Consider the following 27,914-nt stretch of genomic DNA (forward strand, 5'->3'; position numbering starts at 1 on the left):
ATTGATGAGTAAATTTTACGGAAAATATTTTAGTATAGTAATAGTTTGCATATAAATACAATTTGTTTTTGTTAATTATATTTCTTAATTTTTTAAATCAAATTTATTCAAACTAGAATTGTTTTCATTTTTTATTATTTCAGATCAAAGGTTTGTTCCAATACAGTCAAACCAATTTCAAACTATAAAAAAAAATGCGCATTATCTTAATTTGATTATACTGTGCAATAAAATTTTATAATGTACAGATTCTTGACAATTACAAACTGATTTGAAAACATCTCAGGACAAAGCTTTAAAATTTTTAGATTTGTCCTTTATTTTCTTTAAAAAAATATGATTACCATAGGTTTTGCGGATCACCCTCGTGACGTGTTCATTGCAATTTATTTCATCAGGAATGGAGCAGTTGATACTTATCATGCTGTTCCCGAACGAATAAACTGCAACGTTCTTAAAAGGTTGGCATTCTAATAATGGATTTGGAGATAACTCGCTAACTTAGCTTCTGTATAAAAAATTCCCGTGGAAATTCCCTCAAAAATATTATCAAGATGATTATCGACAAAACAGTTACAAAGATAGAGAGATAAAAGACAGGAAGCAAGAAATAGGAAGCAAAAAGTACATTGCAGATTAGCTTTTAACAATAAGAATATCTCACGTGTCATTCTATAGAGTTAAATGCATCTCGCTATCGATCGATCGAAAGCATGGACTACGTCATTTAACGCGTCATTGAACGTGATGAAAATTGCCGACTGCATTATCACAAATTACTAGTCACTCGTGTCGCTGATGTAAATGCAGATCCACAGATAATCAAACGAAGGTTTTCTTGGCATTTACTTTCTTAACAATGGCGCAGCCGAAGGTCCGAGAAGCGGACGCCGAACAATCGCAAAACTAAAGACGGTTCTAACGTTAACTGGCTGGAAATTTTCACCTTCATGTTTAACAAGCACGGTCGCTTTCCAACATTATGCTGCCGGCCGGCTGCGGAAAATTTGTTGCCGTGATGTACGCGAGCATGCAGCGCGTCGATTACGTAAGACAAATAACGCGGAACTCGTGTCGGAAAGATCGAAAATGCATGCTGCGCCTCGTCCCGTATATTCGAGGAATGAGGGACAAATGCGTAATAGATAAACGTAATAGATGACGAAATTAATCCAATTTCGGAAGTTAGAGGATAGGAAAGACTCCTGTATTAATTGTTAATATTAAGACAGAAATATTTTGTAAATAGAAATAAATTTTGTAAAAAGAAAAATAATTTATTTTAGAACTGAATGCAGATGTAAAAAGGTATCATATTATTCTTTTAATTAAACACACAAAATATAAACACAAATTAAAAAATATTAATAAAAAATATTAAAGTAAAAATCTTATTTATACAGGATGTACAAGTTGCTAAATAAATAAACAATATATATATCAATAAATGATCTGGCTTAAAACTTAAATTAATTAATTAAATTAATTGCTTAGAAGTTGCAAAGTTTGGAACATTTTCGCCAACGTGTTTATCGTAACACACTCTTTCTATTTCTCTTAATGTGCTATCACTCGTTGGAATAAACACAATTTCTCTCATTTTACATAATTGCCTTTATTTTACGGCTGTTTGCATGTGATTACCTTAAATGTTTCGTTTCCTCTTTCTTTTATGCCTTTCCGAGAGACACGATGAAACTCATGAACTATCGAAACAGCCAAGCGAGACGGTTAGGGTTACTCGCGTCCACTTCAAACATCAAGCTGTTCATTCCGTTGAGTATTATTATCGCTTATGCTCTCTTGCAATGGCTATTTTCTTCTCCGCAAATCACGAAAGAAAAAGAAAAATAACAGCGAACGAAAGTCACTGAGGATTTTGTTCCAAATCGGATCATTAGATACACAAGTTTTCAAGCGTGCTCTTTTTTCTTCTTTGAGATGATTTATAGACGCGATTGAAAATCCATTCCCATGAACACAAAATCATAATAAGATCAAGATAATATCAAGTTGAAGTTTAAAAAAATCATAATATCATTTGATACTTTTAACAATAATTTTGTGATGAATTTTTGACATGACAATAATTTTTAAATTATATTTTTCAAGTTAAAATCATCAAAATATATCGAATCATTATAATTTTTCTTAAATGACTTTAACTTGATATTATCTTAATCTTGTTATGATTTTTGGTGTTTTACCTGGATGTTTTATTGGATAATAAACTCCTTTTTAACGATTTTCGACGAGAGTACGCGACATGAATTCTCGCATGAAAAGAATAATTTTGCTGAAGTATTCAAAAATTGAATTAAACATAGATGTGAAAATAATTTTTTTTTAATCATCAAAATAATTATTATATAAGACGATTCGAGCAGATTGTTAGAATATTGACATTTTTTTTCAGCATTGCTTGTCATGCTTGTTTCTTACATAATTATTTTGATGACCCAACAAAATTATTTTCAGATTTGTATGTAGCTAAATTTTTAGATACATTATCAAAATCGTCTTTCCGTGCAGTGGAAGTTTGTTCAAACAAGATCTGCAATTTTTTTTATCTCTATCGCTTCACGAGCGTTTTTATTCTTTCCATCGTCACGCTTCTCATAGATTTCGACAGAATTAGTGTAGATTACGACAACTCGGTTGCTCGTAACTAACGCTGTTTACCTAATTGAACTTTCCTTCTTGTCCTTTGTGGCTATATTTCGCACTCGCTCTATGCGGTGCTATTTAATTCAAGACTTGGTGTAATCGCATCTTAATAATAATAAGCATCCGGGGACGGGGTTCACGGCGCAGCACCCGGTGTTTCATACACGGACAACGCTAGTCCTGTTGACGACCACGGAGAGCCACGAAAGCGTGGAAACAAGCCACTTAAGCAACAACCTACGGCTCCAAAGACAATGCCCGGCACTACGCTCTGCCTGCGTCTGCCTACCCATATTCCCCTATCTTTCCGTATTCTGCCTGTCGCCTTATTTTTGACCTCCGGAAGGCCTGCGCTTACTCGTGCCCTTTAAATCGGATCTAGACAATTACTCGTTACAGAAAGCACAGCTACGAGATACGATGAGACAAGCGAAGGCACGAGCCTTTAATCTAGAGTATCTTCCACTTGACGCTCGTAATGTTCATTTGTTCTTGTTTAACATTCGATAAACAGTATATCGAAAAAAGAGTCTGATTACATTAATTGGAATTCTGCTTGAAATTAGACAAATCAGAATTTTCTGGTTAAATGTATTGTATATATTAGGTGTTGGAATTAATTCGTAGCGTTTTTTAATGAAAGAATGTTATTTATTTCACATGAGCATTAAAAAATACATTAATGAAAGTACTTCCCATCACTTGTAAAACGCTACGAATTAATTCCAACACCTAATATAATTCTAATTCAGATAACGCGATTTTTTATTGATGATCAGAATCTTTTGATTTGTTCATCTTTAATCAGAAATATTTTCGGTGTACGAATGATTTCAAGAGCATTGCAAATTGAATGTAGTTCTATTTTTGAGTTAAATATTAAAATAAAAGTATAGAATACAATAATATATATATATATATATATATATATATATATATATATATATATATATATATAGCAGAACATACAGAAATATAATATGCATAAAAAAAATGATATGATAATAAAAGAACGTAAGAAATAACGAGCAATATAAATTAAAATAGAACGATGCATAACACGATTGAGATATTTATTTTTCTTTATTTATTTTAGTTTCTCGTCTTGCGGCTTAAAATGGCTACCGGAATACACTTTGCATTTTTTATATTTACATATACATTACACTTTTTAGTACATTGAGAAATAATACGATAATAACACACAAGCAGCAACCAGTAAAAACACGAATTTTTTTAACAATAAATGTTAAAAAGTAGGGAAAAAATGGAGAAATAGTCGCAATGCTCATAATGGTGTCCCTGCGAGAAAACAGTCGAGAAGATAATTATCTTCTTTCAAATGGCAGTACGTGATGCCCTTTTTACTTCCGGATATAATTTTTTTTTCCTGTGGAGATAGACGTCTTCGAACAAACCGTTCTCGCGATTGTATGCAAAGCGAGAAAATCGCCGGAAAATTCTCTAATTTCTCACTTCTAATTTCTCACTGTTAAAACAATATTTACAACTTTTTTTCTTTCTACTTGTCCTTGTCCGCATGTTTGTGAATATTTAATCGATAGCGATGAGTAAGACTTAATTACGTCACCGCGCAAATTTAATGCGCGCCTGTACGGTGCACCTGCTTGACGTCATGCTGTTATCTATGACGCTTGATCTATGTATGAGCATGTTCATTCGTGTTTATACCATTTGAACGCATTGCGTGCGTAAAATATTAAGCGTGAAGGCGATAGCACGTTCCAGACCGAGTGCCAGTGGCGGGACCACCTAATGTTTCCGGTTTCGTCTTTAATTAAGTTCGCCACGCTTGTATATGGAATAATCGCAGTCCCTTATACAACTCGAATCGGTTGAAAGCATCGCGAATTACCGACAAGACGTATATATCGTTTCCTCGACCGATCGACTTCCAGCCATTCCGACTCGTCATTCGCTATCAGTTACGCCAAACGGTAAATTATTAGCGTATATAATTAATGAATCGCACGCGAAATATCAATGTTTGTGTAGAATTGTTAATATAATAGATTGTTCCAAGTTTGTTTTCATCTTCGCTGATAAATGTGCGGATGATTCAATTAGCAACACTTTCTTAAAATATATGATTATTCTACAAGTTTTTACTTTTACATCTTAAAAACGTGTAAATAATAGATGCTATAGTTGTATTATTATTAAACAATCGATTAATCAAACTAGTTTATACACAATAATATTACTATTTTATTTTAATTTTGTATAATTATTGTTAATATAAATGTATAATTATATACCTAATATATATATATATATATATATATATATATATATATATATACATATAATTATAATCATATATATACTTAATAAGAATTTGAACTAAAATATTTACTAATTTCTCATTAAATGTATTTAAAACTGAAAAAAATCAGTTTGTTTTGTTAAATTTGCTTGAAATCGTATTTATTCAAAGGGAAACTTAGAGAGTCGTACATTACTACCGCTTTCCTACCACCTGATTTACGATCGTGTTAATTAACACGCGGACAGTCCGTAGATTATTCGCGGTCGTCATCTATCACCGAGAAAATCTCCAAGAGTTCCGTTCTTGGAGTCGAAATGCGGACAAAAAAACGCTTTCGTCAAAATTACACTTTCATCTTTACGCGCGTGCTTTTGCGATGCGAGAAAAGAAATGGGTCGCGATCGCTAGTCGTAACGAAAGCCATTCCAAGTCGGTACTCGGTGGTGCTCGTGGTTGTATAATTGGTCGTCTGAAAGCGGACTGCTCGGCAGTCCGATTCTCGCCAGCGATAAAAAGCAGGTGTTGTATATACATGCAGGCGTGCATCGCAAAAGCACACGTTGCGCTCGGCAGAGAGGCTGCGTTTCTTCGCACTTTGAGAAAGCCGCAGTTTCGCACGCCGCATCTCTGAGACGTCGATCTGGGAATCCACGGTTCGTCTACGGTATAAAAATCGAGTTCACCCATTAACCTCAAGATGCAGACGTACTAATTAAGCACGCTTAATTAGACTGTCACGGTCGACATTGGTGTCTCGTGCTTCAATTCGGAGCGAGATAATAAGATTGAGGATTAGCATCGCTTCGATGAGATATAGTGGTTGCCAAATGTTTTCGGTGTTAATGTAATTTCATTATATTGCTCATAATTAGATGAAGAATCTTTACAAATAGAGATCTAATGTATAAGTTCTCAATATAGTCTAATACACTGAGAAAGATGTTCTGATTAAACCAACAAAAGGATCCAACAAGAATGGTATTTATTTTGATAAAAACAAACAAATTATAATCAGAAATTCTATTCAATCTCATTAAAATGTCATTCTTGTTTGGGCTCTTTTGTTGATATATTTTTCTTACAATCAGTATATTAAAAATATTGTTATTTATCATTGTTAAACATTTCTTGGTCTACTTTACTTAATATTGTTTAAAATATCATATTTTCACTTAATATTGTTTAAAATATCATATCATTTTTAAATTTTTATATTAAATGATAATATAAATTGAAAAATAGAATAACAAAAATTAACGTAAAATCATCTGTTGAGAAATTTTTTGATAGCCATTGTATTTCAGAATAACGGTTCATTATAATGCAATTTTTATCTGAAGTGTTTTGAAGTGTTTTGATTCTTTAATTTCTTAACGAATATAAACAGAATTTTTGCATATGCCTTTAGTTTTTTTTTATTTTTGAAATTCGTGAGGCATTCTATAAAATGCGCGCAACAATTTACTTTTATGTCTAATTCTGAGCAGCGAAAATAGAAGAAATAAAGTTACGAAGGGACAATATAAACACGACGAGATAATTCCATGTAATCCATTGTTTCCAATGAACGGTGGCAGAATTCGTTATGCAACGAAAGAGCACACAATAGTTCCGACCGGTGATTTCGAGCGGAGAGAGAAACGGAATGTGATGTAAATGAAGTCACGTTTGGTCTACCCTGCTCGCGTACGTATCCTGGAGCTTTCCCAGGTATGCCATAACGAGTTAAACGACGTTTCTCGCGTCTCAGCAAAGAGGAGGAGTGCACGCGAGCATCGCGATCGGCCAGACTATGAGCCTGGCGAGATAATGGAAATAATCGCCCCAAAAAGGAAACGTGACTTTTTCCATCGTGACTTTTTCCGACGAAGGAAAAGTTATCTTTTTTTCATAATCCTCCCTCGGGCGATCTAACACTCTCGAACAGTTATCTAATTGTTATACTTCCGGCGGAGCCTTTCGTGCCTCGCATGAGTGCCTACGAAAAGGAAATTCGTTCGGTCACGAAGTTTGAAAATTTCTCTTTGTGTCGGAAAACGATGTATCCTTCCACCTTTCTTGTTCTTTCTCTTCCTCTTTCCTCGCGGCGGAACGATAATTGACTATAAGTGACAGGATATTTGCAACGAGATTTGCATATAATTCTGGTCCCATTTTCTTCCGTGATATTAACTTCTTCTCAGTTTCTTCATTTTTGTGTAACATATTTGCAAAGCTGTTATTTATCACGTATGAGTTTAACTTTCAAAAAAATAAATCGCATAGGAGAAATGCATAGAATTCTACAAGATTGAAGAAAACCGTTATCAAGTTTCGTTCCCGAGGCACCCTGACCCAGTTCGTTCTTCAGGCCAGGTTCCAGGCCGTGAAGCAAACACTGCGGTCCGTATCGGTACGCAATAATAGTCCGCAGCCACGCAGGGCTAATTAGAAGCGCGAGTGAAGAAGTTAGCGCTCGGAGGACGACAAGCGGGACCGACACGAAGCGGACCGGAAGGCCTCGAAAAAAGTAGACCGTTAGACCGAAACCCCTCGAGAAACGTTCTACCCTCTTTACTCTCCCCTGCGCTCTTATTTAGCTGCGTGACCGTACAATGGTCGCGTTTACAGAGTCGTCAGCTGTGTTGCGATTGTTTCGTATGGTTGCGCGCGCCGAGACCGCTTTTTCCACGTTTTATTTGTGTCGACAACAATAGAGGAGAATTGTTATACTTATCTTGCTTTGCGTCTCTTTTTTTTCTTTAAAGTAGGATTAGAAAGGCGGAATAAATTGCGTTTGTTCTTCGTTAATATTAACAAAACGAGAGGCCAACTCGGAAAAGGGTCATTCCATCTTTTTCTCATTCTAATTCTTTGAATACGTATTAATAATATTTTTATAAAATTTGATATTCAGAAGATGTGAGAAAAAATTGAATGTAAGAGAAAAATATAGTTTTCCGCTGGGAAAACTAGTGCAATATTGGTGCATATTGTATTCAATTGAATGCAAATTAATTTACATATTTTCAGTATTAATAAATAACTTAACTCTTTTAATTACATATTCTTGGTATCATGGTAACTTCATAACTTTGAAGGTATTAAATTATTTAGTAACACTGAAAATATGTAAACCAATTTTCAGTTAATTGCACAATGTTGCACAGTTTTTCTCAATGGAGAACGCTATAAAAAGCTTTATGATTTCAATGTGATGTGTTTGAGGATTGTTATACTTATCTTGCTTTACATTTCTTTTTTTTTTTCTTTAAAGTAGGATTAGAAAGGCGAAATAAATTGCGTCGTTCTTCGTTAATTAACAAAATGAGAAGTCAACTCGAAAAAAGGTCATTCCACCTTTTTCTCATTCCAATTCTTTGAATACATATAAATAATATTTTTATAGTCTAGAGTCAAAATTTGTAACATAGTTATTGATGCTGAATCTATAAAACTCATTTAACTTGAAACATAAATGGAAAGGAGCATATAGCCACACACGCAAGAAATTGTTTGTCATATATTTCAAATTAAAAATGTAAACGTTCCGGCCAAGTCTTGGCCATCATCAATACAAAACGAATGCGAGATGTTAAATAATAGAACGTCAATTAAGATGTCGAAGTGAAGTCGATATTCGGAAATTATTCTGATTTCTCGATTTTTTTGATATATGAAATTAAATTTTATTTCTTGATTGCTGTATATTAACCACGGGATTGTCAAGTTCCATATTACCAACAACGATCGATTACACTGTTAGAATGCGATGTTATTTAGTGAAGAATATTCACGAAGACGGAAGAATTTTATGTTAGTATATTATGTAAGAAAGTTCGTGTATTTATAATTTAGACGAACTTTCTTACATAATATTCGTACTAAAAAAAATTCTTCCGTCTTCTTGAATATTCTTCATCAAATAACATCGCACTAATTAATTTCAAGGAACCAAAATAACATAACTTGTATTTTAAAAAATGAATATTAATAAGAATAATCTAAATTGGCAGATGTGACAAAAAGAAAAATGAATTGCTTAACATTTTTCAAAGAGGCCTTGTAAAAATCCAATTTAGTACTAAAATTACTTATTTTGGGAATTAATCCTAATATGTCATTCAACGTACCCTGCGATTTTTCGCATTTCTTTAATTTTTTTATAATACAATATAATTTAAAGACCCGGATTAAATTGAAACAATTTAGAATTTTTTTCCAAAGTAGTCATTTTTTGTGAATTTTTTCAATAATATTTTTTTGAAGTATTGTAATTAATTGAAAATAAAATATTATTTATTTAATTCATACTTATCTGTCTTGGTCTGACTTCGAAGTATAAATTTCACATGTTTTAAGCTAAAAAAATATCTATTCAATCCAGAAATATAGCGTAACAAAGTTGGAGGGTTTTACAAACCCTGATGTGACCGAGAAGGTAACAATGACTTATTAGGATTAAAAACATTGAAAAACAGTTTTTAATATTCAATATAAGTAATTATTCACTACCTTCCAGTATTGAATTTCTGTAAGGGAAATTTATAAATGAATGGATCTCTCCATCATCAGCTCTAGAAGATGAGAGATTCTTAATCTAATCGCCGTGAGATGATTTTTTTCTAAGTTTTACTTAGGGTCGTATCTGATCCGATTAACAATCATCTGATTACAGATAGCATCGCATCGAGATATCGTGATCATTTCTATGTGTCGGTGCAGTTTCTAATAAATGCATTTAACGTCTTTGCCGAGTACTCGGCCAAAGAAGTGATTTCAAATACCGGTAATTGCCGTGTGATTGTTCCCTGAATCGTAGAAAGTTAAAATCCCAAGATATGGCTTCTCATTCAGCTGTACAGTAGCGATAATCCACGGCTTCCTGCTTCCTCTCGCTTTTTCTAAAATAAGATAAGGTAAGATTAACTCGTTAAACAATTCGTGCAGCCATGGCTTTAATGCAAATGACTATCACTTCGAAGTAAACACCCAGCAATATGCTATCACCCAGTCCGTAATCAAAGGTTAACACTTGGGTACCGTTAAGTGATGATTGTTATCCCCTCTCGCCACCTTCACAGACTTGTTTTTCTTGGCCAATACGGAACATCATGATGCTGCATAGGCAAACTTTGTCTATACCGTTAAACTTGCGCGATTGTTACTATCTCCTTTGTCTGTCGAAGCAGGGCACGAAAAGGGCGGGATGTTGTGAGCGATCGCGAGACACATGGGAAGGAGTTAGCGTCGCGACGCTGGAAGCCTCGTTGTGTCGCAAGGTGCAAGAAACAGATGATGAAGATCGATGGATTAGAAAATCCCCAGCGTTATTATGGTCGGAAGCTGCGAGCTATACTCTCATTGTTCGCCTAATTGCATCTCTCGCGATGTGTCTCTGAAGAAGAGAATGAGTTCCCGCCTGCGTGCACCCACAATAGCTGGTTACGTCGCTGTTATCTCATCTTTCGCTGTCTTTCAATTATAGATGGCAAAGTTATCATTGAGAGGTGTAGGCTGATACTTATAGTCGGTTCTTATTTCAAGATTGTATTAAGTAGTGTTTTAAGATGCTAATACTGCTCTATTTGGCTTGTAACATCTTAAGACTATACTTAAGGTGGTCTTAAATATAAATTAAGGTCCGACTATGAATACCAGCTATAATAATTATTCCGACTGATAGATCGTTTTGATATGATATATATTAATACTTTTTTTTTGGAGTTACTTAATACTGAATATATTAGAGAGGTACATTAAATATACCTCAAATGGAGAACAATGTCTCTATCTCTAAAATCGCATCTTATTTTTTCGCTCCCTGTTTTCAGTGAATCTTATCTCTTATCTTATTTAATTTTGGAATAATACTGTGTGTGTGAATTTTTTTTAAGTACGTTTTGAGTTTAGTATAGTTTTTGTTATTTAAATTTAACTTTAAATCAGTTATTTTAACATTTAAAGTAGATATAAAAAAGTGTAAAAACAATTCTTATTCGACTACAGATTATTTGGACTTGAAGCGAAAAATTTTAGATGGTTGTACAATTTGTGTGATTGATGTTATGAGGTTCTAAATTGTGGGTAAAAAAACTTTAAATCTTTCTCTATCCATCAGTATAAGGCGGAGATTTACATTTTACTTTAATAGGATATAGAGTTGTAATTTTCATAATTGCACGAAAAGAACGATTTTGCTGAAGTATCTAAAATTTAATTAGATTCAAATTTGAAAATAATTTTGTTGAACTATCAAAATAGTATGTAGAAGAAGTAGTTATGTAGAAAATTCAAACATAATGAGCAACGCTGCAAAAAATTTTGACAGTCTAGCAACTAGTCTCCTACATTATTTTGATAGTCTATAAAATTATTTTCAAATATGTATTTAGTCAATAGTTTTACTTCAATATAAAATCTTTTTATATATAATTGTAATTAATTATCAATTTTCCCAAAAGAGTGTTAATGTAAGAAAAGTATGAATAATATTCGGGTGTTAAGAATATTATTTTTAAGACTTAAATAGTGCATCTAAAGTCTTATATTACAGTCGTTCTCCCTAAAAATACGTAGCTTTCTTTCTTTCTTTTCCCGAGAAAGTTAGTATTTCGATTTATAAACCGTCTACACCGGTCGCGTTGCGGTTTGACATGCGATAGGTCTCATTCTTCGTGTGTCGCAATTTACCGCTTATGATATATATTTTTTTTCGGAATAAACGGAAGAGACCAGGAGGCTCTCTTTCGTTTGTCTCTCTCGATTTTCCGCGACTCCACTGACCCGATTTTTTCGCTATCTTTCGCGCTTGAGTAATATTATTCTGCACGCGCGGAAAGTAAGTCGCGCGATGAGAAAAATGTATATGAGTACACCGACAATGCACGCAAATTACATAGCGGGCATTGCCTGTAATATTCTGTATTATTGTGTCTGAGTGTCTCATTAACGTGATCGTAGTTTAATTAAATATTATGCCAGCCGAGTTTCTGCTCGCACAGTCTCGCCAAGTAACGTGAGCTTCTCCGTGATCAAACTAATAATATTATGACGTATCTATATCTTCCTTCGGTCGATATTCGATACCAGCAGTGTCGAGTTGTCTACCGCGACAGATGAAAATTTGTCCGCGAAATCGTATAATACATTCATTTTCATGCCTGTCGTTTCGCAATGACGTAACACAATGGCTATTAACCCGTTTATTTAACCAGGTTGTTCTAGGCCAGGAATTTCCTACTTTACTGTTAAATCGTCACTGTCATCTATTCTGCTATTCGATTAACATGAGTGAAGCAACAGAAAGCAGGGCGACCTGAAAACATTAGAAAGAAAATAAAGGTTCAGTTTCTTTCCACGAATTTTCTGTTTAGTGTTGAAGTTTCTTACGATCTAGATTGCACGTTCAAGATTTCGTCCTTTATTCGCCCATTTCGAAACTTTCCTGCTATCAAACAGATGTTGGCAACTTACTCAAAGTGACGATAAGATAAAATTTATCTCATTGAGTATACAAAATTTCCAACGGCTCGGAGAGAATGGTAGCGGCCTTGAGAGACTTACGAAAGTGCAAACTGCGCGAATTTCGTTGGCAAACATGGCGATTTAATTGTCGGTGAGTCACGCGTCTTTTGTAAATTAATAATGATCGCGATTATATCGTGACAGGCTGACTGATTCAATTAATTAGCGCTTATATCTTAGGCTCACGTAAGCCATTGCAATACCTTTAATCAGATATCAATTAACAATCTGTCGTATTTTTTTACCTAATTACTTAGCAGTACAGTTACAAAATTATATCTTAATGTTTTAATCGTTATAGCGTCTTTAGCCACACGACTCGCCAAGATTATTCATTACATTAGTTAATTGGGAGCGTCGACATTTAAAACATCATATTATATGATATTTTTTTATGAAACAAAAATTTATTAAAAATTTGCGCTAATTATTCTTTTAAATTTTATTTCGTATTACGTAATCCGATATCGATCATATAATCCAGTAAAAATATTATAGCGCTGTTAATTAATAGTTAAAATTACGTGCATGTATATGCTTGTTGATAACAGTGAGTCATTGTATTGTAATTACAACGGAGATATTTCAACGAACGCTACTTCATGCAAGGCTTTACAGTCGATTGCTTCACCGTTGATTAACGCTAACTGTAACTAAATGCATTCTCTTGTATCTATACCGCAGTTATGACGTGATCTAGAAACAGAGAAGGAATTCAGTAACCGCATGGATTCTCGATACTGCAAAAAACGTTCAGTATATATCAATACAATTATGTAATTATCGACAATCGTTGATGCATGAGATTGAGCCACATAATACATAATTCAATGATGGAAAATCAGTTTTGTTTTTGATGTTAAAATAAAAAATGATTTTCACACTGAGAACAATATCTGATTGGATCAATTGGAATTCTGGTTGAAAATGAACGAAGTAGAATTTTCTGATTAAATCTATTAAATTTTAATTGCAATTCTAATAACATAATTAGAATTTTCTGATTCGTCCATTTTCAACTAGATATTTTCTCATTGCGGTTTTAAAAATCTTACATTTCAAGAATGAAATATTTCAATAATAATAATCGTTGTTTTTAGAATCCTTTTCTTTATTGTGTTCTTAGTTATACCGACAAAGTATTCCCGAACACTCCACACCTGACAGCCGTGACTTTATCGTAATTAGCGCGTATCATCAAACCGCGTCTTAATTACGCGTTCGTGCATACGGAACAGCGATTTAGGGGGAACCAGCTTCACGATTCGCTGCAATGATAATTGCGTCTTGCATTTCCGCTTGGTCACTGCGGTTCGCCTTTTTACTTCTTCAGCCGCAAATGTGACATGCTTTATTATTAACAAAAGTGTTGTAAGAACTGCTACTTAATCAACATTTTTGTCAGTCGTTAGTAAAATTGCATAATACGAGATAAGTACATAGGAGACTTTATCACGGTTCATCAAACATTGGATAATATATATTTCTAAGAAATTTTTTTCTGAAACAATTTTCAGTCAAACAGGTAGCGGACCGGAATTGCATTTATATTTGTGTAAATCTCACATGCACGCGCGTGACAGGATATTATATCGTGGAAAAAAATAACTATTGCGAAAATAAATTGCGAAATTCATTTGATTTTGTTTTGCATATTAATGTGATATATATATATATATATATATATATATATATATATATAATAAACGTATTACAAAACGTACGTTTACAAAAAGAAAGTTATTCGTATATCTTACAAAAGAAAACACTTAACGAAGAAAATTAATGATACTCGACTTATCGGTTAAAAAAACAGCGGATAAGATTAAATAAAATTCGTGAAAGGTGCATGCAAGTGAAATTATTAGTTTATATACATTTAAATTAAAATACTATCAACTGAAAACAAGAAAGAGTTATTTTAATTAATTTTAAATATGTTTAGAGAGAGAGAGAGAGAGGGGGGGGGAGAGGGAGAGAGGGACAGAGAGAGAGTCATATCAACAGTGTTAGCTTCTTTTTTTAATTTTATTATTTATAAAGTATAAAAAAAATATGTATTTGTAAGATATTTTTTTAAAATTACAAATATTTACGTTTTAATTTATTTATACTACTGTATGTATAAATATATATAAGAAATTAGTTTATACGCATATAAATTAAATCCCAAAGTCAATGATGAAAAATCAATTTTCTATTTGATATTAAATAAAAAAATGATTCCTAATTTTAAATACCTTATTGATGTGTCGACAAAAAATGAAATATTTGAGTAACAATGTTGTTCATTCAAATTCACTGTGTTCACGTTTTGTGGACTTTGATAAAAATAAAGTAGGATGCTTAATTACGTTATTAGGAGTAATAATACTTGCGTGCTTCGCCACGTTCTTCGCCAATAACTATAACAGCGACTCTTCTCTCGGTGGGTCGAAATGAATGAATAATAAATTTGATGACGCTCTATAATAACCGCTTTCTCGGTGGAAAGAAGAGCCGACGGGGAATTTTATTCCATGCGTGATAATAGAATCGATTAGCGAAGTGCATCGATCCAATTAACTCGCTTCTTTGCATCGTCACGGCCGATAAACGCGCCGCGAAAAATTACGCAACGTTTAACTTCGCGCGATTGTCGCGGGTTTCTTCACTCTCGTTTGTGTACGGATTCATCCGTCGATCGTGGCTTTGTGCGATTGAAATATATCCGCTTTTACTGATCGACAATTTAACGGTTATCAGGCTGGTAAAGAAGTACGGAGAAACAAAAATTCAAAGCAAAAGGTTTCTGCATTAATTATATGGAAAATGGAAATTCCGATGAGAGTTTTTATATATAATATAGCTTATAATGTGGTGAGAGAGAATCAAAGATGTTATAAACACAAGATTTAATAATAAATAGTTTTTGAACGATGATGTATCAAATAGAACACCTTTTTGGTACCAATACCTCAAATAATTATCCATTACTGAGTTTTATATCTGTGACATTTTTTATTTAACACATTACGAACTATATTATATGTGAAAACTATAATTATAGTAAACAAAAGATGTTACAAATATAATATAGTTTATAAGGTGGTGAACAAAAGTGTCATAGAAATAAGATTCAATGGGTAGTTTTCGAGCTTTTTATATTTACTTTTTATCTTTTGTTTACTACATCATATCATACGTGAAAACTATACTTTTAATGAACAAAAGATGTCATAAAGCTCAAAATTTATTCATTATTGAATGTTTACCAAAACTCTAGCTTTTTTTTACATATAATACAGTTTACATATTTATAAGGAACAAAAGATGTCACCGATACAAAGCCTAATAATGGATAATTTTTAGGCTCTATGTGTCTATGACATCTTTTGTTCAATACATTATAAATTACATTATATGTGAAGATTATTTCTTTTCTCAATCTTCCATATAATTAGTATATAAAAAAATCCTTTTGTTAATCTGAAATGGATTTATGACAGATTTGTTTCAGAATTTCATTATCAAAATTGAGTCGAAAATTAAGAAGGTGGCGATACAAATTTTTGTTAGCAAGAGGTTCATCGAAAAGAACATCATTTTATATATATTTGTTGTATTATTAGATGATTATACATTTGAAAAAAATTTGAGATCTTTCTCCTCTTCTCTGAAAATATCGCCAAATTCAGTGATTTCTTTATGAAAGACAATTTATCCTGTCCGCGCCGGCCGTGTCGGTTTTTGCTGGATACGTTCGTTCCATCACGTAATGAATGGACCTGGTTGCGCTGGCGATCGAACTCCGCCGGAGTTCGGACTCGTCACAGGCCATTGCCTCGCGATTACGAACCTCCCTACCTTCGCCTTCCACGTCGCTCCGTCCGATTGCGCGCGCTCGGCATTATCGTTTTCTTCGAGGGAAAGTGAACGAGGTGCGACGCAATAATGCTTGCGCGTCGGTCTGACTGGTCGCAACACCATCGGGAATATAAAGGCGATTAATTCACGATTATTCACAAAACCGTCGTATCTCCCACGGTCGCCGCGAGTCATTAGCTTGAAATGGCGTGCCGATTTTTGTAAGAAACCTTTGCTGCGTTTCAGATATGCTGCCTGTTAGTGAGAATCAACGATTCGTTGATATTTAAGATTTGTTGACATTTAAGGAATTATGAGAAAATGAATGATATATATGATAAATAATGAATAATGGAACAGTTGCAGCGATTTCAAACTAATAGAAAATATTTCATTGGTGTCTGACACTGAGCTTGAAATTTTTTAGCTCCATTTATGCCGACGGTTTCTCAGACATCTCAGTTTCAAGACATGTTTTTCCCTTTCTTTGAAATGGAATAGCGCCATAGAAAACGATGGAAGGGAGGGAGGTGTCCATTAAGCCGCACGTTGGCAGGCATTTGCGCCACTGGTCTCACTCGTCCTACCTTATAATTATAGATTGAACGCGGGCCGGAGATCGGCGTGTTTTGCAATAAGAGCGAAATATCTGTTTCGCGATCACGCGATTTTATGACGGTGAACAAAAGTTTCAGAAACGCCCGAGATGGCCAGTCTCAATGGAGAACGCCTTGCGTCTCTGGTTCTCCTGTTTTAAATTTGGATCCATCTCTTTTGTCTGAAATACTTAATTTTCACGTAACTGCAGCTTAAGATGCGAAAGTTAGAAAAGAATTTTTTATAAGTACAAGTAAATTAAAAAATAAAATCGTAAATTTTAAAAAGCTGCCTCACAAATGCACAATTATTACATATAATTTGTAAATAATAAAATTGAGAAGAAGAAGCCAACGCTGATAATGTGGTTTTCTTTCTCTCTCTCTTCAAACATATTTAAAAGTTAATTAAGATATCTCTTAAATATTTTAACACAGGAATATTAACATATGGGATTAGTAAGTATAACTTATAGCGCGCAGACACGAAAGGCACGACAGGCTCGACTAGATAGATCGGAAACAGTAACGTATTCGTGCCAGTCACGGCTCTTCCCGGTGATATATGATCACAATATACTGAATTTTTATTTCGCAATTTATTGAACTTTCGCGGGATGCGCCATCATTCCTATCATCGATGCCGACGCCGTTCTCGGCGTGTTGCAAGAACGAGACGAGCGAAGGATTGGGAATTAGACAGGAGTCGTGAGTCACGACTCCGGGATCGTCTCCACTTGGCATTAAATCGCTGGTAAAAAGACGCAACCGTATGCAATTACTCGCGTTCGCGTGCGGTACATAGCATTTTGCAAATTGCAGACGCAGTCGGATTGGCGCACCGTCGCCAACGTCACGGATCTGTGACTCATTGCCTGTCGCGAACAAATAGATTAGTACGTACATTCGATAGTATTTAAGTAAATATAACGGTCGTGTTTTTAAGCTCCAGCAGACAAAAACGGACCGTAAGTCACACGCGCGTATATCGTCTATATTGGAGATCTTCAAGTAAAAGATTGTACATTATACATCTGGTCTGCCATATTTTTCAGGACCTGCTTAAGATAAAACGAGATAGATTATGCATAAGAATAGAATGTGATATCAAGTTCGAAAAAATTATAGCGGACCAATCAGAAGTTGTCGAAACTGTGTCCAATTTCTTACTTGAGAATTCTCTTTATATATTTAATCTTCTTCGCATTCCCATTAAAACCTAGTAGGAAAATGCTATGCCAGATTTTGCTGCTTTGAACTTGTAACGCAGTTCTAAATAAATAACGAAGTGCTTCCAAACATATCCAACGGCTCGCACCGCTGCTCGCGGCCTCGGTTTGTCTGTTGGCCGTTTCAGAGCCGCTTGCATGCACCACGAGCAGCTCGGTCACGAAGGAAGCGACGTCCGAGCGGCCGCAAAAATCGTTCGGTCCAAGTGTGACTCATCACACTCGAGAGATTTCAACGCGCGTGTTTCCGCGAGCACCGGTATTTCTGGCTGGCGGCGTATTTGTGTTATACGGCGTTGTATCAAAGTACAAAAAACCACAACTGGAGCGGTGTTATTTGGTGAACGGGATGTTGGAGATACCATGATTTATATCGTGTCCAAATCGTGAGGTACAGTCTCCTTAGATGCGCAGGAATATGGGCGTTCTCTCGTGGTAAACCAATCAGATCGGATCCAGTTGAATTCGCAACAGCTTGGTTTCGTAGAGGAACAAAATTGAAGACTTGTTTTAGTCTCCAATTCTTTTGTTACAGTTTTGTTTTGTATAAGAAATAAATATTTTATTTATTATTTCCATAAACATCAGCTAGCAATAACATTATATCAATATTATAATTTCCTAGTCGACAATGTAAATGTAATATAATGTGTTGTACGTAACAGGAGTAGGAATATAGTTAGAAATAAAAGTAGAATTTTTATAATATATATATATTGATATAATGTTATTAAAACATTAAGATTACATTAAACATTAATCTATTATTAACTTTATCAGGAAATTATAATATTGATGAATTATTACATCAATGTTATAATTTCCTATTAATGCTAGTTAATATTTAATTATTACGTTTTCAAAACTTTCCTCTCTCTATCTTCGTTAACAGCAATTCTGCAATTTCCGCAACGAAATTTGTATTCTTCCGACATAAGATATTTTCTGTAGATAGCAATTAAAAGAATTGCAAATAAGTATTTAAAAATTAAATGTTGTATAATTTGGTTAATAAATAAATAATATAAGATATTTTTTTATATAATTTTATTATATCGTAAATTATTTAAAATCGATTCTAAAAAAATATCTTATATTATCCAATCAAATTATACAATATGTTTAATTTTAAAATACTTATATCACTTATTTGCAATTTTTTAAATTGATATCTGCAGAAAATATCTTATGTCGGAAGAATACAAATTTTGTTGTTATTTTATATAATTTTATTATATAATGTATTTAATAAAAAATTATTAAAATAAATACCTAAATATACTCATATACTCGGCAAACTTTCTTTCCGGCAATTTCTTGTTCTGTTCTCCGTAACGTCGAGCAATATCTATTGTTCGTTGGCCTTCCGCGGACTTTGAGGATCGGTGAACTGTAGTCCTGCGGGTATGATGGCGATCGGTCGATGAGTAACCATGGGAGACCAAGGTCATGTCTTCCAACTCGATAAACCTTACCGACATCAACCTCTTTTTGTACGTGAAAGCATAATGCTTTCTAGGCACGTATGTTTTACTTCGTATGAACACAATGACATTTGACAACCGAAAATAGTTTGACGATTTGCCCGTTCTTGCTAAAGTGATAAAACATTCAAAACTGATAATACATGTATAATATATTCAAAGCGAAAGTATAATTTTAATGCTATCAATATGGATCTGTCATTTGATTTTGAAAAATAATTAAATAAAATATTTAATATCTCAATTTGAATTTGAGCAGTAATTAAATCATGATATGCTTGTTATTTTAATAATATTTTATTATCAGAGTTAGATTGCATTTATTATGCTTCATCTTATTTTATCGTTATTGATCTTCGTTTCAGGCAATTACTTAATCTTGATAACACGATGTGTGCTGATCCAGTTTATGGTTACAGTATTGTGAACGTATTCAAGAATACAATGTTGAGAAACAATGTTAGAAGAAAAGTATCAGAACTTACTTGAAAAATGAATCATCGATAAAGCAAGAAGAGTACATAAAATATTATCCCTGTATTTGTGTGAGATTATATTACATTTCGTAATACGATTACGTCACAAGTTTTAGTATTGCAGTTAATTAACAGGAAATGCCTCACTGCAACAGTAAATGAAGTTAATTAATGCTAACGCTTCATTTAGAATCTACCCATGTTTTTTCGGTTGTTACGTCTCATTACTAGCCGCGATTGAACGTTATCCAGCATCAGGTTGAGAAACTCCATGTGGGAACAAAGCGATTCACGTGTGTGGCCATTGCTTGCCGTGTGTACCCGCGTGTAATGAAACCAGTTCTCGTATTTTTTTGTTATGCACAAATGCATCGTGTTCGCACCTTTGTCGGCGGAGATTTTTCCAGACGCTCTTACGTGCCGAAGTACAAATATTTCAACCTTTCTTCTCTCTCTGTCTCTCTCAATTCCGATCCCATGCGATCCTTTTCTCTATTTAGTTTCACTTTATTCCGCGATAACTCGATAATTGGAAAAAGAAATGTTCGCGCCATGTACCTTTTTTCTTTTTAATCTTGGAAAGCGTTTGATCTTTAAAGAAAAGTGAGGTAGTTGGTTAACTGCGATCAAATTGTGCGTCTAATTATACGTTAATAAATTTGCCAAACTCCTTTCACTGAGTTCTTAAACTTTATCTATCTACACCATCTTGATCTCGTTGTGCGTAAGTATGAATGTCGAGAAATGTAATGTATGCATGTGCACTGACTCACACCGCGAGTTTCTTTTTTTCTCCTAGTTCTCCGAATGACGTTTGAATGTAAGACGTGATTTCGTGAAAGGAATAACCAGCGGGTCTTTGTGCCAGAATCCTTTTAAATGCTAAAAATACCTTTTTGAAGCAGAGGTCGCAAAATTTACGTTGTTCCAGTCGACGTAAAATCAATAAGATCGGAACACAGACTTTTGCTTTATGCACAATACATAAAGCATAAGAAAATCAACTACTCGGAATCTTTTATTTCATAGAAAGGAAGGAAATGAAGGACTTTAATTGATTTTATTTTCTTATTCATCATGCGTTATGCGTTATGCAACACTCTATACTTTCACCCTAACTAAAAAGAAAAGAATCGTAATTGAAAATTAATACGTAACGTTTTTTTATGCGCAGAGTTTGGAGCAGGAAAGGCATCTATTGCGGAGGAGACTCGAGGAAGCCAGAGATGAGAGTGAGACGAGGGCTTTGGAGCTCCAAGCTGACGTGGAGAGCCTCAGAAGCCAGTTGGAGGAGCAAAATGAAAGAGCGAGAAGAGCGGAACGTGATCAAGCCACCCTAGTTGCAGAGTTGACGGCGCAAAACACGAGGCTGGCCGATCAGCTGAGGGAAGCTGCCAAACAAGAGGAGCAGTTACTCGCGGAAGTGAAGAGGCTGAGAGAAAATTGCGCTCTCAGAAACACTACCCTGCAGGATCATGTCAGCAGCCTGGAAGTCCTTAGGGACGAGGTAAACATGAATTTTTAATCTCGATCATATTATCATATATCCAAGTACGTAATTAAATCCTTTTTACATATAAGAACTTGAATGAAATCCTTTTTTCTATTCATTAACGAATTTCTTGCCGTGGTTTCCCTTTCGCTTAATTGTTCTAATTGCGCGCGGAACGGAAACTGTTGTTATTAATCATTATCCATCGGAAGCGGAATGGTTCTCAGGTGGGGCTTGTTGAATAATTCGCAGCATCCTTTTTATGAAAAGGAAGCGGTAATCGTTGTGCTCGTCTTCGCACGTGAATTTTATGCATACAATCTCTGGGAAAATGCTATCATCGAATAAAAATGAACATGACCCTCGTCGGTCGACCCGATTTGCCTCGTTCCATCGCCCTTTCATCTCGCCTTATAATAGCAAATATAGCAACCGGATGTCGACTCTCAGAAATCGTTCATGACGCGCATACAAAACTAGACAGTATAAAAATAAATATGAGTTGCATCTCGCGAATTGTGACTGTTATATATTTTAACTTGCATTTTATATGCTCTCGCATGTTTCATACTTCTATTGGAAAAAACGGTTTTATTAAAATATTTGAAAATTAGTTTAAAATTAGTTAAAAAGTAAGTTAGATGCAGATCTGAAAATAATTTGGTTGGTCTATAAAAATAACTATGTAGGACGCAAGCTGGTTGCTAAGCTATCAAAACTTTTTGCAGTATAGTTTATCATGCTTGAGCATCTCTATCATTATTTTGATAAACCAACAAAATTATTTTTAGATCTGTATATAGCTGAATGTTTTTTTATATAGTTCAGCAAAACTGTGTAAGCAAAAGTGAAAAGTAAAATTGAAACTTAAGTGAGACTCAAGTTCAAACAAAGAAACGACGGACGATATGAGAAAGCGTTGTCAGAGTATCACTCATGTTGTAATTTTTGCATTCATCGTTGCAGGTACAACTAGTATCCGCACAAAGGACGGAATTAGAGAGGCGGTCCTTGGAGCTGCGAGAGGAGAGGACCAGGGCGATCGCGGCCCTCGAGGAAGCCGAGGAGAGAGCTACGGCCATGGAACGACTTGGCCACGAAGCGGAACATCGCGCGAGAGTTGCGGAGCAAGAGAGGTGAGGCCACAATCCGTGATCTAAACATGTGGCTATTACGGTTCAGTTAACACGCGGAGACAATGTTCAATTAAATATGATCCATTCACATTTAGATCTTTCCGAATTCCACGTTCTCAAAATTCATCTCCAGATGACGGTCGCATCTTCACTGAGTAAACGCGGGATGCCAAGCGAACAATACCATTTGTTTTATTCATTGTATTATTTTTTGCTAATATCTATTTTGTACTTAATTTACATTTGAATGTTAAAATATTCCTGTCGATCATCGAAAGATATCTGTTAGTTTCTTTTTTTGTATACTACATTGAAATGTATTTATATAGGATGGTAGATACAGATTTGAAAGAGAAAAGGTAGAATGTCTTTTTTAAGAGAAATTTATGTTTAAGTATTTCAATGTGCAAAGATATTTTTGCAAATCCGAAATAATGTTTGCGAGAGCTAACGCTCAATCTCTCTGTGTTGTGGTTGTTTTCGAATTCCAATATTAGTCAAGAATTTATTTTGCTTCAACACATTCAGCCATTATTGTGAAATACGCAATCGACAGCTAGATGTCAAATAAACAAATGTCACCAAATGTTATTTTCTCGAAAGTATAGCAAATATATAAAATACTCTGAAGTCTAACCGAACACACAGAATATTAAATCTTCCGTCTCTTATATTTATTACCTTTAGAGACGAATTAGCGTCAGCATTGGCAGCTATCGAGGCAGAAAGGAGAGCCCGATCCGGTTCAATACAGAAAACACCGAGGTCTTTACAAGCGGAAATGGAGTGCGAGGAGAGTGGCAACTCGCTCGGAGAACAGGAAGACGGAAGTCTGAGAACGGAAGTTGGAAGGGCGACAAAGCGACTGAGGGAACTGTGTGCTCATCTGAGACGCGGCGAGGACGACTCGGGTCTGCAGAGCGACTGCGACGAATCCATGCTGGTAATTAATCTCAACAACTCCGAGGCTGAGGTGGGCACTAACGACCGGGATACTCACTCTTCACCGGTAAGCAACTCTTTTCATCATTTTTTAAATTATAAGTATAAGGATGACAAAAAGTGCCCACAAAGCTTTATGTCAAATCACCCAGATAACAATTTGACATTATTTGTCATCATTTTGTTGTCAGAACATAATAACATTAAAGAGATCGTTTTAAACTATTAGGTGTTGGAATTAATTCGTAGCGTTTTACAAGTGATGGGAAGTACTTTCATTAATGTATTTTTTAATGCTCATGTGAAATAAATAACATTCTTTCATTAAAAAACGCTACGAATTAATTCCAACACCTAATAATAAATAAACTTATCAAAATAATAAATAAACTTGCTACTCAGATAATAACGTATATTAAAAAAGAGCAAATTGTGAAATGTTAGTTATATCTTATTAAATATAAAAAAACTGCATCAAAAAAATTTCATCAATTGATGAACTAAAGATCACTCTATTTACTATCTGATAGAATTCAATGAAAAAAATTAGCGGCCATCGTTGATGTGTGCCTTAAAAATTTGTATTAAAACTGAAGATTATTTAAATAACATTCATACAACGTTAAATAATTAACGTTCATTGTTATTTTATATACAATAATATTTATAATAAGATCAACACTCCCAAAGTTTGTATTTTTGTATATAAATATACTAATGATTTAATACACTAATGATTTAATAAATACAAAATGTTGTGAAAAACATTTTTGTTAACCTGTATATTATGATTACGTATAGTACACTATTTATCATTCTATCAATCATTTTCTTCGTAGACAAATTGTTCGGGTGCGCTGATAGAGCTGGTCGAAGAAGTCTACAATCTCGCGCTGTCAGGTAGAGGAGCACCAGGAGAATTAGGATTGGCGGTGGAACTTCATAGGGTACGGGAAGAACTGGAGAACTCTCGGGAGCAGTGCAGGATACAGGAGGAGGAACTGAAGCGACGCGGCGATACTATTCTGGAGCTGACGAGCAAGTTGAGTGTCTGCGAGGCTGAACTGCGCGGTGCCAAGGAGGAACGTGATAGGGCGAGGTGCGACATCGAGCATTCCGAGCTGACGAAGGACGAGATCGTGGCGAAGGCTTACAAGGTGCGAGACCAGGCAGTGGCTCGACAGAATAGGGTGGAGGTGGAACTGGCTAGGACGCGGATAGACATCTTACAGGCGGATAGTCAGCTGAAGGAGGCGATCAAGCAGAAGATTGAGCTCAGTCAGCAGCTGGAGCAATGGCAGATGGACATGCAGGCGCTTCTGGATGAGCACGTGCGAAGCAAACTAACTCCGACCTCGCAGATTGTCGCCACGAGCGAGAATTCAGATATGTCGGCGCCAGCCAGGAAGAAGAGGAGTACCGGTTCGACGAAGAAGATGTTCGGCCTGTTTTGACGAAAGTGACGCAGCGCGATGGCCTCGCTGCGTTAAGCCGAGTGATCGCGACTCACGTAGGCTTTGATTCCTGTTTCCTATGCAGCCATTTCGCATAAAAGAAACGTTAACGGAACGAAGAGATAATTGCGAAAAGAAAGTGAATTTAGGTATACTTATCTTTTTTAAAATCTCGTTCAATCTCGTGACGAATGGGATAGCATTCCAGACATCTTCTACTTTGTTACAGTCATTATAAATAATGCCATTTGCATCGCACGATTGCGATTTATGAACAAGCATCTGAGACTAATCTTAAATTAGGCTCTGTAATTAAAATTAGCAGCTCGAATCAGATCACGTCTAGCAAGAGATGATAGCAATCCTTAAGAGATTGAATACCATGCGTTTGATCCGCCATTTTTCAAGACCTGCTTAAGATAAAATGAGATAGAATATACATAAAATAAGATATCTACGTATCTCTTTTTATCTTATGCATTTCATTAGAAGTTATCTAAACGGTATCCAATCTCTTACTTGAGGATTGCTCAAGTAATAGATCTCTCTTATTTGAAGATCTCAAGTCACGTCTGGATTCGTGCGAATCTCGGGATAAATGTTGAAACATCTCAGTGCGAGACATGACGCGTGCGAGAAACGTTCACGTTGCTCACAGCGAGGAGTCTATTACATCGATGCTGATGCTCGTGTCGAAACTGTAATTCGAATTTAAGTGGCGTCGCTTGCAGAAACAGGGACGTCCGACTTTCTACAATTCCTCAACTAGGGAAAGTTGCGGACCTCCAAACGTTCTCAACGTGTCCAATATTGTCGTCATCATATTTTTCACCTTCGTCTCGATACCCGCGTTTTCTGTCGGCTTTTTTATCAAGTGATCGATGTAATCCGGACTGCTCATTATCGCTTGACTTCGTAGACCATTCATGCGAGAAGTATTAAATTGTGTTGCGACGCTAACGGAGTCAGTAAGATGGACAAGTCATTATCGAAAAAAAAAATCCTCATTAACACGTTCCGTGCCGAACTATCCTCGCGTATAGAACAGCATATATACAATATAGTAGCCATCACATCCATAGAACACTCGGAATGGAAAGTTTAACGTGTATCGATGGTACACTTGGCATGGAACGTATTAATGTTCTCTCCCCGAGAAATTAAAGTTCCGAGTGATATCTTTTCTCCTCGATAGATTTTCGATACGTCCAACCGACGTTTTTTAGCTCAGGGAAATTTGTCGCATTATTCTAATTTTGTTCTTTCGTTACGTTTCATTGTTCGCTTTCGAAGACTTCAAAAGAACAATTATGTTTCATTGGTTGCAACCAATGAAATAATAAGATTAACTGATCACGGTCTCTTGCTTCACGCGGGTAGGTATTAATCGACTCAAAGGTGACGAAAGAAGCAAAGGTTTAATGTTCCGGCAAGACTGATTAGAATCAGCAAAGCGCAGCCGCTTTTTCTTCCGCGCGCGAAAACGCGTCCTGTCATTCTCATCATCGTGGAACGAATCGTTCTCCACGGTACGAACGATCTCCGAGTGGAAATTTCTCATTTCGAAATGGTCCCTTGCGTTTAGCTCAACGAATAATGAAACGGAATCACTTGGGTATTTATCGTTCCGTTTTCTTTTCCGCGACGCAGGGATATCGAGTTCCTCTTGATACGAAATATTGTGATATGCTGTGTCTTACGTTAGACTCGAAGAAGATTGTTATACTTCTAATGTTGCGGAAACATTTCTATAAAAAATCAAAGATTATATTAGGACAAAAAAATTAAAAGAAATTAAAAAAAAATTTTGTTAACGATTAAATCGCGAAAATAAATAGTAATTCGTAAGAAAATTGTGTATTTATTATGTATAAATATGTATTTAAAGATAGTCACGGGCTTGGATGACTTTCATTACACAGAAAGAACGTTTTGTGTTAAAAAATTTAGCTAAATAGATCTGAAAATAATTTTGTTAGACCATTATAATTATATAGAACGCTCGAGCTAACTGCTAGAATATCAAAATTTTTTACAGCATTCGTCATCATGCTCGAGTTTCCTACATAATTATTTTGATGGACAAATTATTAAACAAAATTATTTTCAGATTTAGCTAAATTTTTATATATAATACTTCAACAAAATTACTCTTTCCATGTATTGAATTTTCCGACCGGGAATTATTACCGTCCGTCCATCGTTCCGTCCGACAGGACCAATGAATTGTTCGTGATACAACGAGAAAAGGAAAGATGAGTAAGCGCTTGGAGATGAAAGTCGATCGATCCAGTCGCGATCATATCTTAACGTGACGATAGTGCAATATCACTGGAATATTTTTACGATATTAATTGAATTGATGATTGCAACGACTGTTCCTTAAGAATTCTGCGACACAGATGATCGGTCTTGAGGAGCAACGACTGCGATGCGTTTGATAGTACGTGTGATTTTTCACGTGTAGACATTGCATGAACACGTGTGCGTCGCACATAGCAAATCGTTTGTACATTAATTTCCTTCCTTTTTTTTCTTCGGGGCGAGCGTACCGCCGAAATTGTATAATAACTGTATAATTCTCGATCTGATTAACTACGACGATATTTATTTAATAAAAGTCTGTTTTACGTATACCTTACGTTTCTATCAACCTCTTTGTCCACAGTTGCTTAATATTACCTAATTCCCATTTCTATTAATGTAGAGTAAATTAACTTTTAGCTCCGTTTATTTTATTCTTAATTCTTTAATTAATTTACTCTTTAATCTATTAATAAATACTTGTTAATTTTA

The 27,914-nt window shown here is 35.0% G+C and overlaps 1 protein-coding gene across 4 annotated transcripts in view; it reads left to right on the plus strand.

Annotated features, from left to right (window-relative positions):
- LOC105146436 (bicaudal D-related protein homolog) overlaps positions 1-27,752 on the plus strand; it is a 37,058-nt gene extending 9,306 nt beyond the window's left edge. For all 4 annotated transcript variants that reach the window (XM_087405251.1, XM_011056696.2, XM_011056698.2 and 1 more), the window contains exons 4-7: positions 21,269-21,601; positions 22,553-22,722; positions 23,410-23,731; positions 24,504-27,752. In XM_087405251.1, the coding sequence (XP_087261377.1) occupies positions 21,269-21,601; positions 22,553-22,722; positions 23,410-23,731; positions 24,504-25,118 (1,440 nt within the window). In that variant the 3' untranslated portion in view covers positions 25,119-27,752. The remainder of the gene's footprint in view (positions 1-21,268; positions 21,602-22,552; positions 22,723-23,409; positions 23,732-24,503) is intronic.
- The last annotated feature ends 162 nt before the right edge of the window (positions 27,753-27,914 follow it).

The sequence above is a fragment of the Acromyrmex echinatior genome, chromosome 4 (genome assembly GCF_024713525.1).
Source record: "Acromyrmex echinatior isolate Ae372 chromosome 4, ASM2471352v2, whole genome shotgun sequence".
NCBI classification, from domain to species: Eukaryota; Metazoa; Arthropoda; class Insecta; order Hymenoptera; family Formicidae; genus Acromyrmex; species Acromyrmex echinatior.